The 20,071-nt window shown below is 41.8% G+C and overlaps 1 protein-coding gene across 7 annotated transcripts in view; it reads right to left on the bottom strand.

Moving 5' to 3' along the window:
- BACH2 (BTB domain and CNC homolog 2) overlaps window positions 1–20,071 on the bottom strand; it is a 193,388-nt gene that overhangs the window by 43,981 nt on the left and 129,336 nt on the right. For all 7 annotated transcript variants that reach the window (XM_071741325.1, XM_071741326.1, XM_071741323.1 and 4 more), the window contains one exon: window positions 8,825–9,079. In XM_071741325.1, coding sequence (XP_071597426.1) covers window positions 8,825–9,067 — 243 coding nt within the window. In that variant the 5' untranslated portion in view covers window positions 9,068–9,079. The remainder of the gene's footprint in view (window positions 1–8,824; window positions 9,080–20,071) is intronic.

The raw sequence follows: 20,071 nt of genomic DNA, 5'->3' as shown, positions 1-20,071 counted from the left end.
AGCTTGCACTAGACATGTAACAAAGTGTGTCTACTTGTTCTAAAATCCTCAACAGCCCGCCTGTAAAATTCACAAATAGCATTTCATTCCCAAATCCTAGTGTGATTCGATTGCCTTCTGCTCATCTAAACCCCATATCTCACTTCTAACCATACTTTCAAGGTTTAATGTTCTCTGACTGCTCCACTGCATCATCTGAATACATGGCATATTCCACTCCAGAACATGCCCGGTTTCACTGGTAGCTGAAAAAAACAGTCAGCCTGACATTATTAACTGGGAAATCCTTGTTGGAAAGTGTTGTACAGAGATAAAACCTTATCTTGTTTGTGTCTTGTGAACACTAACAAAAAAACTAACATGGGATCAGAAAGTACCATACAGGTTGTGGTCTCTTATGTGGTGAAGCTGAGAGGTGTCTTATCTGGGCCTTATCTGTCTGTTTATTCAAATGGTAAATGTTCAGCTTGTATTTCTGGACTCTTAAAAGAGCAGATGCTTAGTTTGTTGGTTAAAGAAACTCAAAGCTTTTCGTGAGGAAGAAAAAGCAAAGTTAAGAGAAGGAAGGTGAAGAGAGGAGGAGATAGACCTTTCAGTCTGCAGGGCCCAAGTGCTAACAGTGTTCAGGCACAGTCATGGCTCAGCCACCTCATTTTCTTTCATTCCCACATGTCTATTTGAATATAGAAAAAAAAATTAAAACATTAAAAAAAACCCCAACACAATACATCTCCAGTTACACAAGCTTAATGCTTCTGATCATGCCCTTAGCATAGTCTAACTCCAGGACTTACTCTTTGGCACATCTTTTACATTTTAGATTATGTTTGTCATGTTTGAGAGAGAAAGTTTCCACACTGCAAACTATCTTTTCAATAGTGAGCACAATCAGAGTCAATCAGCCTGATTTAGCACTAGTGACAGGCAGGAACCTAACAAAGGCAATAAAATTGAGTCCACTTATCACAGTGGTGAATTTCATTCCAAGCATTCATCTCCATATCTCCTTTGAAGGTATAACTTTATATGCTTACTTGAATAAATAAATAGTACAACAGCCAGCAAAGGAAGGGTAAGGGAGTTATCACAAGATTTTCTCCCCTTAACATGCATGTATGCATGCCTTTTGTTTTGCTTTTTTAAGCCTAGGTCTACCCACAACACCACAGAGATATATTTCATTTTTCTCCTCTGGAAAAGATCAGAGGAGAATTATCAATAGTGAGACAGGTCTCATCACAAAATAATGGAAATTACACCACACTGAAAGAAAAGTATGTAGCTAGTTTCTTTATCATTCTTGGGGCATGAAAAATCAGGCAGTGCAGGAAGCTTTTGCAGTGAGGCATGGATGGAATTTCATATCACATCTTGATTGTCTCATTTCTGTTTTATTGCTCATCTGCTAGATACAGATAAGGCCATTTGTACCTTGGACTGTGCTATGCAAGCAATGCATGTAAACCAATGTGTGTTTCTGTCTCATTCAAGTTCCTCCTGAATTAGTATTGTGTCACACAAGACCTCAGAGCGTCCCTGCCTGCTCAGTTTTACTCTTACTACAGACCCACAGCCTCCAATCATCCTTCTGTGTGGTCAGTGTCAACACTGTGAATCAGCATGAAAAACAAATAACACATTCTGTAAGAGGAATTTGGGAAATCTAAGACCCAACTTTGCTCATACAGACTCACTGAAGTAACATTGCCAAGGTGAAGTTGAAGCATAAATGAGTTTGAAGCCTGACTTTATTTGAAGCCCGATAGATACACCCTTTTGCCACTGCAAAAAGCTCTGCAGATGAAGGGGGTGGTGGCTTTTAGGAAGGCTTTCAGGTCACTGGCACCTCCTGAGACAAAGCAGAATTAATTCTGGCCAGTGCTGTGAGGAACATGAATGGGTGATACTGTGATGTAAAAAGAAAACCACACTAATGCTTCCTGTTCTCTAAGAACCAACCTTAGCTACTCCTAATACATCTCTGGGATGACAAGAAAAAAGGGTCTTTTTTTGTTCCCTACAGCGCAATAACATCCCTCCAGCTGGGGAACTAACTTCTAAGCAGACATTTTCTTCTTGCCCTCTTGCTCCTCTTTTCCACATTTATCACCTCTTACACTACAAGCGCCTGTGCAGACCACTCACAGCTCAGTCACTGCATTCCTTAAAGACATTATATTCATAGATATACACACTACACAGAAAAGAAAGAGACATAATATCATTTATTTCTAGAGAGAAAAAAGGAATAGTAATTGCCTTCAGCCAGCAGGGTATGTAATAGTTGACCTCCTGCATCCTGCCTTTGATTTTCTCCTCATTGCAATCATCTTTTGTTGGCTAATTCCCAGCATTTTTCCCTCAGGCTGGCGGGTTGGCATGGATGGTTAGCAGCTGCCAGTACTTCTCCTCCCTGTCAGCTATGAGCTATACTAATGTTAAATGCCTGGCTCAGTCCCACCCAGGGTGCTGCATGCCTTTGCTTTCCAAAACACTCAGCTTTTGCCAGCCTTGAACCCAATCTGAGCTCCCATCCTGCCTTTCTCCTTGCAGACTAACCAGCTGAGGAAGTTAACCTATGTCAACCAAAGAAGCAGACAGATTTCCCAGGGCTAGACCTCATGGAGAAATGGCAGGTTTTGCAGCAGCAGTCAAGGAGCAGTAAAGCAGTAAGAAAGAAATTCAGCCCGTGCTGTGTGCTAACATCTGCTTCAAACAACATTATCTTAATAGCAAAGAGCTGTATGGAAAAAAAACCCAAAAAACTCTCCAAGCATGTCCCAACCCCCTCTTCCTAAAAGAGATGCTGCTTTCCTTTGCCCGTTGGAAGATTTGTGAGCCACAGAACACTCCATTTAATCCTTTTCAAAGGCAACACTTCCAGCATCCAGTTCACTACACTGAAGAGAGTCACCACTAGCCAGTCTTTGAAACTGATTCAAGGAATTAGAGGCTTACAGGTAAAACTAATGAGTCTACTTGAGAAGCAAGTTGGTTTTGTAACAGAGAGAAATGTGCTAAAGCAGTGCAACAGAAAGCTAGGTCTACTGCTTCCAAACACTTTCATTTAACTTCACCAGAGAGAAAGGCATTTGGTGCTCTTGTGGCTGGAACAACCAAGTGAAGTTGTTTTTAAATGTATGCTCCAAAGTTAAAAAAGACTCGAGCAAGGTCAGGGATCTCATTTGTAAGCTGCAGGATGCTCATGCAACTGAGGGGTTTTATTTGTTGTTGCCACTTCCATCTCTTCACCTTTTAACTGCAGCCTCAGCTTTTCAAAAAGCAGATGAAGAAGGTGTTTGAACAGATGATGCTCCTCTGCCCAACACCCAGCTTTCAGCTTTCCCATCCGGACTCGCTGTGCACTTCTAGCAGCAAAGTCAGGCAGGTAAAACCAGTGAAAGAAAAGCCTATTTGACTAAGCACTGGCTCCTTCTCAAGTAGAGTACCACTACAGCATGAATGACTCAATCATCTACTCGAGAGCTATTACTTGCAGCGATGAAGCAATGTTAATTGGATAATGGCCTGCTGCCAGCTAATATTGGCATGACCTACAATACCCCTGGCTGACAGCCGTGTCTCTCTCTCTATCACACCTTTTTTTGTAATCTGGATGGGAAGTGAAAACCATTAAAAAAGCCTCACAAGTGCCATTTAACTTCTTATCATGAATTAAAAGCTTAATTAAGTGCCTTGTTCAAGGAAGGAAGACCAGTTTTCGTGATTAAATAAAACAAAACAACAGTTAGGGGTATGGAGTGAAGGAGTAAGTTTACAGCTTAAAACTCAGCACTTGGAAAATATTAATTTTGGAATGCATTTAACAGCAGCTGCTGGAGGAAAACTGCACAATTGCTTAAAATACACCCTGGATGAAAAACAGGTGAGGTGCCAGTTGTTTACCAAAAACTGCAAATGAAGAGAAAACCCCAGAAGTTAAGAGCTAACAGGGTTCTATCTTACTAGCTGTAGGCACCTGACAAACTCCATTCCTCTGCCTCTGTTCTGAAGGCTGATAGTTCACACACCACGGCCACATCTGAGCCCTTGTTCTTACACGGATGTTTTTTCAAGTCCTTGTCTTTATACCAAAATGCATTGCTTTAATAAAAGGTGTAGTTTGAAAGCAAATTACCAAGGCAAGTACAAAAGGGTTTAGGGAAACTCTTCAATCAGTGCAGAATTAGCTCCACACTGACTTAGTTTAAGTTGATTAGGGAAACGTTTGAACTGAGGCATATTAAGTCATGCTTGAACTGACCTGAAATGTCTCATACAAGGTTTTGCAGTGGTTTAAAACCCTGTAAATTCTTCTAGTCCAAATTCTGTGTGTGCACAATGTCTCCCAACTGAGATGACTGGCATATCACAAAGACCGCTCTCACTTGTAATTTGATATAAACAAGAAATAATGTAAAAAAACATCTGTTCACTGTTTAGCTAGACAACAGTTCATAATGTCTGGATGCCAGATTAATGAACAGATCCAAATATGCTATGAAGGAAAAAAAAAAAAAAAGCCTGCAATTCAGACTTCAGAGGCAGATAACTGATTTAAATATTCAAAAGTAAGTGCTATTATTTTGATGTTAAGCTCCCTCACACCAACATTACATGAGTGTAAAACCTTTATATATAAAGCTTTATCCAGCTCCAACATAGAACTTTTGAGAAATAACAATAACAATAACAACAGCAATGCCCTTTCTTTACAGTTGCATACTTTAGCAGTTTTAAAACCACACCATAATTTAAAATGCAATGCTGGCATTGTTGACTTAAAAAATATCTTTGTTAATTTAGGAGTGATCATGACCTTTGGAAAAGTTTTGAACAGTGAAGACTATATTTAAAACTGATGTTCAATCTCTGGTTTTCTATACCAATTTTATGCCAATGTGTATTGTCTCTAAGCCTGTAAAGCATTGGTTCAGGACATTAACTTTCAACTTATGTTTTAAATTTTTCTGCTGGAGGAATAACCCCCTACATGCCAGAATAAATCTGTCTGCACGGAAACCTTTAGAAATAACTCACAGGCTGCCAGAGCTCTGCAGACCACAGACTGAAAACAGTAATGCTGGGAAGACCCATTAGCTTGTGAACTGAAAAAGGCCTTGGTAACTTCTTTTAATGCAATATAACTCAGATGGCTTTTTCCCTGTTCTGCAAGCTCTCAAAAACCAGGAGTTTCTTAGTTCCTTTTGTGGAGACCTCTGAGCCTGTTCTTTGCTGGAGACACTTCCAGCATCTACACAGAGGCACCTACCAAAGCTCCCAGCACTCTGAAGAGCCACACCAGAAGCAGAGAACCTTAACCAAGGAGTAACTGAGAAACAGCAAAGTGCATCAGACACCTCCCTTTACCCCTGTAAGTAAAGGGGTTTGCATTTGTGAGGAAATTATAGCTACCACACATACATAAGTAAAGGAGCCACCAAGCAAATTATCTTCAATGCAGTTAATAGCAATTAATTGGCACGGGGACAATCCCTGTACAAGCAGGCATTGTAACTGGAGTTATCTTTTTGGATAGGCCAGGAGAGTTCTCTTCCAGGATAAGAAAGTTAAAGCTCTGGCACTCTGCAGAGATCTCTAAATGAAGCTCATGGCAATGTAGTAGAGGCGGTCTTAGGTGGGGCCTGACAATGTCAGAGTAATGGGAAAAAAACCCCAAGAACTATATTCATTGCTTCTGCAAATCCATGGACTTCACTCAAGATGTAACAGCAGCCAATGTGACCCTAAGTCACTTCAAATTTTTCATCTTTCACTGAGTTATATTTTAACATGTAAACCCCCACGACATTTATCTAAAAAAGATTCAGTGAAATTAAAATAATTTATCGTTGAACTAGGGGAACTTTTTATGTAACATGTCATGTAAAACACATATAGAGACAAATCTCTGTGTCTTAAGTTTTTAATGTCATCTGAACATAGGACTAACTTACCAAATCCAGACACACCATGCTCCATCACCCTGCTCCTCCCAGTGGCCTGTGGCTCAGCATCTCACCACTGCTGTGATTAGAAATCTACTGATTTACAATCTACTTTTACTAAAAGCCAGTTGACACCAATCAATGCTTCTGTCAATACTGTCTTTTAGTATTAAAGAGAAATTCCTCCTCCAAGCTTTTTTACCTCCTCTGCCTACATGGAGCTGTAACATGTTGCAGTTGTCACACCATCAGTCTGAACTTGCCATGGTCTCGTCTTTTTCCACTCTAGGCCAGGCTACTTCTTCTGAACATTTTTGTCACCCTTGCTTATTTGAATTGCAACTACTTTTCTTTACCTAACTGTACCTGAATCATACACAGAGGCCTCACCAATACCTTGTAGAAGACAACTGATATTCTCCTGTCTCTTCCTAAATGTGCATCCCTGGGCATGTTTTGTAATCTTTCTGCTTCTATCCTTGCTTTGTAGCGCAAAAGCTATGAAACACTGACTGAGACTTGGTTCTTCCATTGGAAATAATTAGTGGACACTGCAGAATCACAGTGTGCACCCGAGCGCATCCTCTGTGGTAGCTCTAAGCTCTTAATGCAAAACACCTGGGTTGAAATTTCTTCATGAGTCACACTCAGTGTTAAGACTCATGAATCACACTCATGAATCACAGAATTGCCACAGCTGGAAAAGACCTCTAAGATCACCTTGTCCAACTGTCAACACCCCCCCTGAATAAAATAAATAGATCAGTATCTGTATCACCCACCAGAACAGCTCCTGAAGTACCTCATATACATGGCTTCTAAATACTTCCAGGGATGGTGATTCCACTACCTCCATGGGTAGTCCATTCCAATGCCTCACTAAACTTCCAGTAAAGAAATTCTTCCTCAGATGTAATCTAAACCTCCCCTGATGCAACTTCACACCATTTCCTCTAGTCCTATCATTCACTTGAGAGAAGAGGCCAGAACCCACCTCCATACAACCTCATTTCAGGTAGCTGTAGAGAGCAATAAGGTCTCCTCTCAATGCTGAGTACAGGGACTGGATCACTCCCCTTCCCCTGCTGGCCACACTATTTCTCATACAAGCCAGGATGCTGGTGGCCTTCTTGGCCACCTGGGCACACTGCTGGCTCATAGTCAGCCAGGTATCAACCAGCACTCCCAGATCCTCTTCCTCTGGGCAGCTTTTCCAGCCACTCCTCCCCAGGTCTGTAAGGTTGCATGGGGTTGTTGTGACCAAAGTGCAGGACCTGTCACTTGGCCTTGTTAAAACTCATTTTATTGACCTTAGCCCACTGGTCCAGCCTGTCCAGATCCCTCTGCCAGAGCCTTATTTCCCTCAAGCAGATCAATGCTCCCACCCAACTTGGTGTCATCTGCAAACTTCCTAAGAAAGTCCTCAATCCTCTCATCTAGATCATTAATGAAGATATTGAACAGGACCAGACCCCAAACTGAACCCTGGGGACCACCACTGATAACTGACTGCCTGGTTACCAACTAGATAGCTCTGTTGACTGTGACTCTCTGGGCCCTGACATGTAGTCAGTTTTATCCCAATTAAGAATATATGTGTCTATGCCATGAACTGCCAGCTTCTCAAGGAGAATGCTGTGGCAGACGGTGTTAAAGGCTTTACTGAAGTCCAGGTAGACAATGTCCACAGCCACCTCCTTGTCCACTAGGCCGTTCCCCTCGTCATAGAATGAGACCAGGTTGGTCTGCCTTTCCTGAACCCATGAAGTCACACCTGGTGACCTACTTCTTCTAATGCTCTCCAAGTTGTGCTGTGGCAACATCATGGAGGTGCTGAAGCCTCTGGAGAGTTAAACTAGGGTGGGAAAAATGGTGTGTGACACTTCGGGACGTGTCATCCTTTAAAAACAAAATTTTCCTCACACATGGGATGTTAAGCAAATGATGGTGAAAACCTTTCTGTATTCCAGAGCACAGGGACATCACTGACCCTTGTTCTGCCCATCCCAGCTGGATACACCAGGCAGGCAGTGCCAAGGCAGAGGGTGAAGGCAACCCTGACCAGCAGGCACACGTCTCTACCTTCCGTGGGCAGCAAAGCCACCAGCGTGTCCTACAGTAGCTGTGCTGTCATGGCTGTACAGCTGTGAGGAAATTACAGTGGGGGTGGAAGGCAGCCAGTGAGATTTTGTGGTAAAATAAACTTTCCAGTGAGGTCTGTATTTCCTATGTCCCTTGGCTTCCTGCTGTGGGAGCCATGCAGCATGAGAAAACCCCTGCTTTTTTGACAGACTGTGTTCATGGCTTCTTGATGGAAAACACACGGCCTGAAGCAATTAAATCCCAAACTTGTCATGAGGAGAGGAAAAAGGAAGCAAGGCTGGATGAGGTGCAGGAGAGGGGAAAGAAGAACACGAGGATATGAGCTGCCAGAGAGGGGTGGACAGCAATGAGACTCCCAACAATGTGACAACTCAATTTTTCAACAATAACCTGCCATCCAGCAGCCACATCACTCCTTTCAAATTTCCTGTCAGGAGAGCAGAGCCCTGATAATGCCTGGCACGAAGCTATGGTAATTAAGTGTTTGGGTACAACTCCCTTGGCAGTGGTGGCAAAGGTGAGCTGAAGCATCTTAAAGCTTTGCCACCATAATCATTAAGGGTTACTGCTGGTGTGGAAGGCTGCCACAAACATTGCTTCAGCAATTCACAACCCACCCGAACACAAAACCCACCCCCAGAGCTGTGCCAGGGCAGGCACTGACACGAGTGCCACGCTCGCCTTGGTCAACCAGGCAGACCACGGAGGTCTTCCTCACCACAGAGGATGAAGGGGGCCAGTGTTTACAGCAAAGCCCAGGAGATATACTGTACCTCTTCCGGCAGGCTGACCACCAGGTCATTTTCCGTCTGCCCTACCAAGGCCTGCAAGAAGTACTCGCTGCAGGCAGCCAGCACAGCCCGGTGGGCGCGGAACTCCTTCCCCTCCACGATCAACGTCACGTCACAGAGAATGTCCTGCTTCCGCTGGTCATTTAAGCAGAGGAGAATATTGGTACAGTGCACCGTTGACTCATACACATACATGGGGGAGTCAGTCTTCTCATCCACAGACATGCCGTTCACACCCTGGGAGGAAGAAAAAACACAAACAAGGAGGTGAGGAGCAGTGCAGCTGCCAGGTGAACGCGCTGTGGTGGGGTGCTGCTCGACTTCGGGATACCCCAGGATTCACGGCCAAGCAGCCCATCAATTCTTAAATCTGAGTAAGATGCTTGGGAAAGATATTGAGAAGGGTATTCATTACCACTGGCCTTAACTCGCTTTGATTCCCTACTCTCCCACTAACTTTCCACCCTCAAAACCAAAACAGGGTTTAGAGGGACTGCGAAGCGCTTTCCTTCTTTGACCTACTATGCACCACCTACGATTTTTTATTTTGTAGAGGCAATAATACGGGGGCATGGCAAATTTGAGAAGATCTTAGCAAAAAAGCAAGACTGATCATCAGGTCTTCTAATAATGAAAAAAAGGGGCTTTGTGCTTGCTTCTGTTATTGTCAGATTAAGGGGAAAAAAATGTCAAAACCCCAGTCTGTTCTTCAGCAGACTTCATGCAGTGTTGCATGTTTACACTGGAGACCTCAGCTCAGGTGAAAGGCAAGGCAGAATTATACCCAATGAAGATAAACCACTAAGTAAAACTACTTCATTTCTCAATCAGAATTGAGTGATTTTAAGTCTTAAGAGTACTAGAAAGATGTTTAGTGGTTTCAGAAGGAACCTGTTTCCAAGTATGGCTGAAGCAAAATGCATTCAATGGCAGTTCAGTGGCATTTAAAGAGAATAGCAGTTTCTAAATTCCAGAACAAGAGACCCAAGAATACCCTTTGACGTGTGTGGAGGTCCATCCCAAGATGGCTGGGTAGCATGTGGGTGCTGGGGCTGCTCCTGCCAGCAGGTAAGTCTCCCCCTTCTGACAGCAGAGCAGGGGCTGGAAGGATGCAAGACTTGCATTACAACTGTCTGAGCTGGATGTTCCCTGCCTGTTGTTTTGCAGTTTCTGACACACCCAGAACATGGGGACTGGACTTGTGGTGATGATGGTGATGGGAAAAAAAACCCACAACTTCTCCCAAGGCCCAACACCACATGAAGCCCCTTTGCATTTGAACATGTTTACCTAATTCTTTTACCCAAAACTTTGTTCCCAGCACCAGACTGAATCCTCCTTGTGTTATTTTCCCATTTATCTTCCTCTGAGTGTAAAAGCCTGTGCTCTATGTCTGAACACACTGTGTACCCCAAACAAATTGAACAAGCTTGCTTTAGGAGTTATATAGGAAAAAGGATTATTTGAGTGTACTATTCTGCCTGCTGCTGAAAGGCAAGTGGTGCAAACGCACAAATTTTAAGTATTTTAAGGAACTATTTTTCCTTATTGTGAACAACTGTTTTCTAGGGGTTAAGATTCAGAGGCATACAGGGCTTAAGGCAACAGATGAAAGTATTTTAATGCTGCTGCATTCTAAATACCTGACCACTGACCACTAGCAAGTAGAAACAGAATACTTCTTCTGCTGCTTTTTGACATGTATTTTTGCAGCATTTTCCTTTGCTAGTGCAATACACAGGTACATGAGTAGACCCAACATGACTTCAAATTATTTCTCCTGCCATGAGTTCAAACCAGGGCACCATTTTTCTACAGTGGCATTCAAACAATACTAATAATCTAGACTAGAAAGGATATAAGAGGACCTGCTTGTTACTTGTAAGTATTTACAGGGCTTCTCAATGATAAGACCATCTCCCTACCTTGATAAGAGTGTTTTTAAGCCTGTGGCTATGATGACTCTTTCTTCAACGTAGGTATTTTTTGCCAACATTACAGATTTGTTACTGGAAGTCTTAATGGGATGCTTACGACTCCTCTTTTACTGGTATTTCCAATATTTACTGCTGACTCATGGTACACTTATGAGCACACAGCTAAAATGCCTACATGAACAGAAAATTTAACCAACTCAGATTGTTTCTGCACTGCCTCCTTCTAGAGAGAAGACACATAGCTGCTTATTGATCCAATACAGTTAGGAGAGGCAGACAGTTTGGATTTTTTTAATGCTACCAGTTGAATTTCTTAACCAGAAGAAAACCTTTTCCTTTTCCTTTTTTTTTTTTTTTTCCCCTTTTCTTTTTTTTTTTTTTTTCTTTCCCTCATCATAAATTGAGACTAACAAGAAGAATTGACAGCAATCATTTTATTAGCACTCTGGTAGGGTAAAAGAGAAAATGATACTTAGCTCATCCCACTCATAGCTTTCTGCATAACTGAACTCTGATGCTAGTGATAGTGTTATAATGATGTTCTAAGTGGTCACTCTTGCGTGATATGAAATACAAGAGTTTACAAGAACAATCTAGTGGGAAAACCTGAGAGTTGTGAATTACAAAGGGGAAAGCGTAAATTTTTTTTTCCAGGCATGTAATGTCTCAGATGATGAAAAAATGTACAAGAAACCTGAAACCTTGCAGGTAATGAACAGAACAATTATATTTTCTGTGCCTTTTTTTTTAAAAAAAATAAAACCAAAAACCACTATTTGCCTGAAATTGCAATCCTTTCTTACAGTAATAGTGCAATTTTTGTGAATCAAACCCCGAACTACTTGGTTACTAATTAGTAATTTCCCACTTTTGAATACAGCTTTCACCAAGCATTGTAAAAAAAAAATAAAAAAAATTTCTGCATGCTCTGTGAAGTACTGAAAATAACACAGCGAATTTCCCCACTGGTGAGTGAACCTGCCTCCTATGCTAGAAAACCTGACTGATGTGGTACTGAGACACTGGGGCTGTAAATCACACCAGCTGCTCCAGCAGATCCATAGTTTTGCTCTTGGGGAGGACCTCCACCCAGGGGCTTGTATCCCCATGCTTTCCCCAAGGCTGCTGTTGTGACTCCAGGGGATTCCTGAAAGTGGATCCACACCGTGCCCCTTCCCCCTGCCACCAAGAGCCCCTGTGGATGCTCTGGTTGGTGGCTGCAATCTCAGCCTGACACAGACTTCCCCCTTGCTGTGCCCCCTGGCTGCTCCAGGAAGCACCCCAAGCCCTGCATTGTGCACAGGGAAGCCAGGGCTGGGCTACAGCTCAGGACCACCTATTTATCAGCTTTTTAATGTTTCAACACAAGTGATTTACGGTCTTCCCTTTTCCATGATGTGCCTTTGACTGAATGACCTCTGGGCATGAGGTGTTTCCTCTCCAAGAGGGCTTTATTCCACAGGACAGGAGCAAGACAGTGAAACCCTGCACTGGCAAGTACATTCATTTTCACAGGGAAAAGGTTTAGAGTGCAAAGAGAAAGGGTAACAAAAGTGTTTTGGCATGTAGGAGCAAGAAAATCAGTAGAGCTTAACTTCAACACCCCCTATCCCCCACCTTCTTTAGAAGAGAAAAGCAGGGATTGGGTATTAACTCTGAATTCTGAGGCAAGCCAGGCTGGAAGTCTTTTATACAGTGCTAATTCAAACAGTCTAATTTTTTCTGAATTCAGTCTTATGCTGAGTTTGTAGGACCTTCTTCATGGAAATCATTGTTACACACTTGGTATTTCTTCAAACTGAAGAGAATGTCTTAGCAAGTCTTTCTCTGGCTCAAAAGAACATGCTGTGCATTTGTTTGCATATAGGTCACCACATTGCCAGAAAAAGCCTCTTCGAAACAAAAGTTTCCAGAAACTGGCACAAACTACTGTGGGGAAGGAAAGCACCACTGGAATCTTGCCAAAAAATGTTGCTGGTAAAAGCCAGCAGACTGGTGAAGTGAACTGGAACGTTGCCTACACAGTTCTTCCACGCTGATGGGTGGGAGATCCCACCCAGCCCTTCTGCATGGGCAGCATGGAGGATACATACAAAACCTTGGGGAACAAAAATAATTGCTCGTGGAATATCCAAATCACTTTGGTTCAGAGTATGTTGTCTCTAATGGCTGGCACTCACCCCAAACTCTCCAGGAACTACCAAAAATACATTACCTATCATGAAAAACCAGCTCCTGCCTCACATGGCTAGAAGACAGGCAGTGTGGTGTCTGCTTTTAAAGGGAAACATCAGAGGAGAGAGAAATCTTATCAAGACAGACCAGAAAGTCCTGCGTTAGAACTGGGTTAATTATGTGAAAAAGTAAATCTGGATCGTGGCAGAGCTACAGAGCACTTAACCAGGCAAATTATCATCGTGACAAAGCAGCATAGCTTCTGCAAGGGAAAGTCATGTCTCTGATGGGCTCCATTAGAATTCCTGAAGTGTGTCAAATTAGCAGTGAGGAACACTGGTACATGTAATTAGTGTTGACTTTCAGAAATCCTTTGATAAAACCTTTACAAAAGGCTGCTAGAGAAGCTCGGCTGTCAGAAGGTGAGAAGCTGCATCAGGCTGGAAATCACTTAGGCTAAACTGTATTCAACAGAGAAGGGATGCAGGGGCAATTTTCAGCAGGTTAACAATGAAATTCCTCCAGAAATGAAACTGCAGAAGTGTCATTGGCTCACATCTGCCCATGGCTATGCCATGCAACATGCCTAAGCTTGGCTCATCTCTGAAACTAAAGCAGGGTTGGGCATGCTTAGTATTTGGATGGAAGACTGCTCAGTTGCAGCAGGGTCCTGACAGCAGCCTGCCACTACCTACAGCAAGCTCATTGGGAAGATGAACCCAGACAGTGGGAACAACAGAAGCTTTAGACTGGACATAAGGAAAAACTGAGGAACAAGGTGCCTAAAGAGAGTGTGTCATCTCCATCCTTGGAGGTTTTCAAGATCAGACTGGATGTAGTCCTGAGCGACCTGCTCTGATCTCAGAGCTGACCTGCTTTGAGCAGGAGGTTGTGCAGGGAACCTCCTGAGGCCCTTTCCATCATGAATTATCTGATGACCCTATATTGATTAGTGACCACAGACCATGACAGGGTGGCTGAAATTGATAAAATCAATTCAAATGTAAAATGTAACAGGGATTTTTGGAGGGGTTTTGAAAAGAATCAGACACTAACAATATGACACACTAAATCCAAGGCACTCTATTATACACAAATAGCAAGCAGAAGGGAAAAAATAAAAAGAATTGCTGAGGTTTGAGACGAACTCTAGTATTGTCTAGTCCAGTTTCCCTATTCAAAGCAGGGTGACCTAGAGCGAGCTGTTCATGTGTGCAGCAGGGTTTTGAGGATGGACATCTCTGGAAAACCTATTGCTGTGTTTGACCACCTTCTCAACAAAGCAGGAACTCAGTGTCCTAGAATCTCAATTCCAATTTGGAGTCTCATAAAAAAAGACAAACTGGAGACTGGAGACATACTAATTTCTATTTAAGACAGATTTTAGAGAAAGAGAAATATTTTAATAAGATTATTTTCTAATAATCTAATAATAAGGAGATAACATAATTTCCTAGTTACTTCTGGTGTAGCACACTGTTGTGCAGCATCTGCATCTGATTACTGATGTTGAGGCAGGGAAAAAATCCTGAGAACAATGGAAAAGATGATTGGCAAGGAGAGAGAAAAAAACCCTCCTCAACATCTATGATCATTTTGATAAACACTATGCAAGTAATACAAAATAAAAAGGCCAAGCTATTTGTTGTTTCTAGTGTTGCAAACAGGGGAGGACACCCAAGTAAAACAACTGAGATAAACACAGAATTTGTCAGAAGAGGAGCTGTGACTCCTGACCACAGAAACAAATAAAAATTGTACCCCATACTCATAGAAAGATGTTTGGTTTGTTTTTCCTGACAGATTTAAGTCACTACAATAAACCATCTGCACAACTGATGACTGCTGCATGTTACTGGATAAAGAACTGACCAGATTTGTCAAAGGATTAGTTGCTGCCAATAAAAATATCCACGGCCACGTCACTCAAGGCACAGATTTATACGAGATGAATATTCACATGCTCCAGCACACTGACCAGCAACAAACTCCCTGGGCAGAGGAATGCATGATCTGCCTTTCCTGACCTACTAACCACTGTCTCAGAAACAAATTATCTGATGGGTGTCAACAGAGATGAAACCCCAAATCTATCATGCTGGGAAAGCAATGTGCACATTGCCCTATGCTCCCCTCTCTCAAAGGGGCACTGAAGTTGTATGGGACCGAGCTGTTGGGTTCCAGCAGAAGAAAACGTCTATCCAACAGCTGCATGTGGTGGGTGTCCTTGACTCCCAGTGGCTGCAGAGGAGTGGTGGGTTTAGGACAAGAGAAGCCATCAGATATTTAACCCAGATGATAAAAGGTACACAGGTTGCAGTGGAAGCATCTTTGAAGCCTCTCCAGGGCAAAACACCAGCAAGGAAGGGGATGGGGAAATAAGGGACATAAAAGTATTGTCTCAGCCCATGAAACAACAGTTTGCTTGTATCCCAGGATACGTAAGCAGGACACAGAGGACTGAAGTCAACAACTTGACAGCAAACCTGAAAAGTTTTACTCCCATTAAGTCTGTAATGCTACATTTTAGTAAGCAAACCAACAGATAACACTGTGATTTCTCATTTAGGTATCATGAGCTGCTATAAAATGAACCACAGGTTTTGTTTGGAAGCGTAAGCTGGAGCTCACATTACATCCTGCTATACAAGGTGACTCCCAGCTTTCTCCTGATCATGTTAAGAGAGGATCAATACAGAACTGGGTTTATTTTTAGTTCCATTACACAGTCTTTCAATCAGCTCCACTAACAGTTAAAAGACACTTAGGAATACTTTGAAGTGGTCAGCTTGAACACATCTAAGGCTTTTTGGTCAGAGGTAGCTGGAAAGTCTGCAACACAGGTTTGCTTGTAAATGTCTGACAGTATTTCTGTTCAATAGGATGCAGAGAGTGTGAAAAAATACTCTTTTGTTCTGAGGTTTCCCACTAATTTTTTTCTTCCCTAACAATGTAGCAAAAGGTACTACAAAAAGGAAAAAAAAAAAAAAAAAGAAAAGAAAAAAAGAAAAAAAAAAGGGGGGAGAATGATGACAAAATAATGAAAAAGTTGAGAGGAACTCATACCTCTGACAAACGGCAACAAAAGCACATCAGACTTGACAGTTTCTAGGGATAAACATGCACTGTTTTTAAGTGGCAAGTGGGAGGAAAATAATTTTCCAGTCTTCCTTCTCCATCTCCTAATATTTTTTCTATGAAAAGACTCGCTCTGTGTAATCAACACTTTAGTTTTAGAGAAATTTATCAATAACTGACACTTCAGAGCTTCTAAAATGACCATCTTTATAATTGGTTATTACAATCTCTCAATTATAGCTATAACAACAAAGGATATGATTATATTGTCACTGCTTTCCTTTAAAAAGAAACTATTGAAAGGCCTAATGATTAATTCACCATTTTTGAGAGCTCACTGTAATGACAGAAGACTATATACAAAGGTCTCTTCGGTGAGCCCCATTATTCAATTAATAAATGCTGAATACTGAGCAGTCATAGTCATATGAAACTCCCAAGAACTGTGTGAATTTTTAACCAATTAATTATCAATTACAACATCATAAAACACCAGCACAAAAATAGAAATAATGAAATTTAATTATACATTATTCTTCTTAGTTGCTGCAAATACTATACAAGACTGATTTTGATTAATAATTCATACAGCAATAAAGTATCAGGAAAGATAATTATACTGTGCCACAATTCTCACACTGATTTCTGTAATTACAGATTACAACAGTGTTAGCAATTTAAAAAGGTTAGGGAGCAGTAGTAATTTGCTATGTCATCCTCAGCAATATTAATGTCTTCTTCTCTGAGCACCCCAGATAATTGAAAATAGACGAGCAGGCTGCCAGGCTACATGGGCTTGCCTCCTGCCAAACATACTGTGGGTGCCAGGGCCATTAGCAAGAACATCTTCAGAAATGAGCTTTTCACATTGTTCAAGTAACTTCTGCTCTAAAGGAGATGATACATGGCCAAGTGGAGAAGATGCTGGAGAGCATTTATGGCTGGCAGCTGCAGGCAAGTGTTGCTGCTGATAGCCCTGGCTGGTGCTTCTGACCCAACTGCCTCCAAAAAAAATGTTGTTTGAGCAAGAGTGGGAAGGGGGAGAGCTGAGAGAAACTCAAGAGAAGATTTAAAAGGGCCCTCGACACAGAGAGGTCTGGTTGGACATGTAGTAGGGCCCTACACACATCTGGTAACTTTCCTAAAGGCAAGAATTTATAATGCTGAGGAGGTCACATGGTTCCAACACACCAAGTGTTCACAGCTCAGGGAACACCTTAGGAATTGCTAAAAAGCTGCATAAAGTTCAAGGGGCACAAACTGATCCCTGATGAGCTACACCATGGGCAGTGAGCAGAAGCTTCACTGCCTGGACTGGCTGCAGAGTGAGGCTACGAGCCCTGTTTCTGTATGACAAGCTTCCTGTAGTTTTTAAGTAGAGATAAGAATATTGGAAATTCATTCCTTAGTTTAAACCAAGAGAAAGAGGGATGTGTCCTCCAGACTGCTGAACAGATGCTTTTGCTCAGCCCATGCATTGTCACAGCACAGAGGCTTTCATGGAGGAATTAAGTCCCATTGCAAAAGTCACTTACTGGCTTTGTTATACTGGACCTATACTGCACAACTGCACAGAGACTAAGGAAAAGGAAAAAAAAAAAAAGGACTTCTGATCCTGCAGACCTTTAAATAGAACTGCTGAATATAACTTTTGTCTGTAGCATTTTAGTTACTTCCAATGATTTCGCTACTGGCAAACTGCACACACAAACAGAAAAGTACTTCTGCTTCATTTCTGCAATGCATCTTGTTTTCTGTTTGTTTTGTTTTGTTTTTTTTTAAATTAGTGTCAGGATGCCCGTAGTCTCCATGATGAATGTTTATTTAAACCCCAGGTGTCTACTCTAAAGAAACTGCACTTCAGGTTGTTCAGAGATTGGTACCATAAGGAGGCAGGGATTCCCAGTGGAGATTGCTTTGAAGATTCCAAATAGATTTATGTTTCCCATACAGATAAAACCTATTTCTTGACTTCAGAGGGCTGTGTTGTTATTGCTTTTTGAGCGAGTAACTCAGGTGAAAAAGGTAATGATAACTTGCAGTCTTTAGTGATTTTAGTTAACATGCAAATTACGTTTACATACAGTACCTGCATTAACATACACAATCCATACAGGCCTACTAGGCAAAGTATACGCATCCATCTTTTTATGACTCTGGAACAAAGTCATAAATGCACGATTATTCTACTAACTGTCTTACACTCAATAAGGCAGGCTTAGTTTAATGTGCATTTTCAACATCCTTTAAATATAAATAATGATGTCTTCAGAAGAAAGGCATAGTAGATGGGGTGGAGGAAGACACAGACCAGGTAGGAAAACAGAACAAGCAAGCGCTATCCTCTATCCTTACTTCTCAGAAGCCACTCAACTGACATATGTGTATGTCAGAAAGAAAGAACTCTTCCCTGATAAAATCTCTTCTCATGATATTTACATTGCTCTTTAGAGTAGCTGGTTATGGTGAAGGGGACTGGTACCTAATCTGCTGCCCAAACTAACTTATTCAAAGCAGAACAGGGAATGTCCAGCACTGAAACAGTGCCAGGAAACCACCAAGCAAAACAAACACCAGCCTGTATTTCTCTGAAGTGGTCAATGGCTTCAGGACATTAGGGAAGAGATGCAACCTTTTTGGGTTGCTCTAGGGTATTTGGACTGTCAAATTAAAGAATCAGAGAAGGAAAAATTAGCTAGTGATTTGTTTTATCTTGCCCTCCAGCTCAGAGAGCTCTCTGAAAAGGTTTAAAGTGTCCCTACAGAAACTGGAAATTCTGGCAAGGGCCCACATGATTTAGGTCCTTCATTGCTTGAAATGAGCCTTTCGGGGCTTTGTTTGAGGATTGATACAATGATATGGCTTTCCTCCTTTTCCTGAACCTTTAAATAAGTAATGTGTACCTCTGTGGTATGATTTGCACTACAGTTTCATCTGGAATGCTGAAAATTGCCAAAGCATAAATGGTTGTAGAAGTATCCAGGACACTTAGTAGCATGACAGTACTTTGGGATAGTAAAGAATGTGTCTCTCTATTTGAAATCTCTTTTGCTAATATGAATATGAGAACAAAGGCCAGGCTGATATTGACCCAACAACACTGGTGTTTAGAAGCTACAAATTATGAGCATCAGCACTGCTCTGGTCCTTTTAGCAGCCTTTTAATGTGAAAGATTATGCCAACAAGTTATCTAAGTAAAAGCCATTAATTTCCCTTATCTCTCACTATCAGGGAAGTCCAGCCTTGAAAAACTCCAGTAGCATTCAGTGCTGAAGCTCTGTACCTTGAATATTTGGCTGCACTGGTTTTGATTTATTTTTCCAGAGGAAAGCAGAAAAATTTTCTCTTAGAATTACATCTCCTGGTTAATTTTGTCTTTACTTCTCAAGCTGTACTAATTAGTGCTTTTCCAGCCTATTTGCAGAACTGGTGGAAGAAGTTCTGTCTCCATAGGTGGGTACGGCCAAAAGCACTGCTAACATCTTCAACTACTGAAAACGTACAAGTTGCAAAAACAACAAAAGCTCATTTTCTCCTGTCATACTACATAGCTGTTGAGGAAAAAGTCAGCTCTCTCTTCCCCCCTCTCCACTAAAATGCAAGCTCTTCATCTTTGCTGCAAGCTAGCAGGTGTTTAGAGTATCCTTCGTGTTTCCTTGGGACACAAACTGGCATGTCCTCTGGAACATGTCTGTGGTGATTAATGTGCAAAGAGCAGGAACTCAAGCAGTGGGTCACTGGGTTAAATCTGGAACAGATTTTGTATGGTCTAGCTTTGCACCTTCTGCTCTTGGGATAGAATACAGGTGCTGCCTTCTCCTCAGAGACTGGGCCACTATCTGCTTGGGCAGCTTTTTCTACAAGCAGCAATAATGTTCTCTTTTGACAACATATGTGCTGAAAAATGTTTCCTTGTGGTTACACATCACAGATTTTTTTATTAATACAGAAATATATTAGAAGTAAGTTCTAGTGCCTACTGCATTAGGATGCACAGGTTTACAGGTCTGAATTTTGGAAGGCCTGTATTAAGCTATA

This window comes from Heliangelus exortis, chromosome 3, assembly GCF_036169615.1.
Source record: "Heliangelus exortis chromosome 3, bHelExo1.hap1, whole genome shotgun sequence".
Taxonomy (NCBI): domain Eukaryota; kingdom Metazoa; phylum Chordata; class Aves; order Apodiformes; family Trochilidae; genus Heliangelus; species Heliangelus exortis.
Note: the sequence above shows the minus strand (reverse complement) of the source record. Positions and strands in the feature narration are given on the sequence as shown.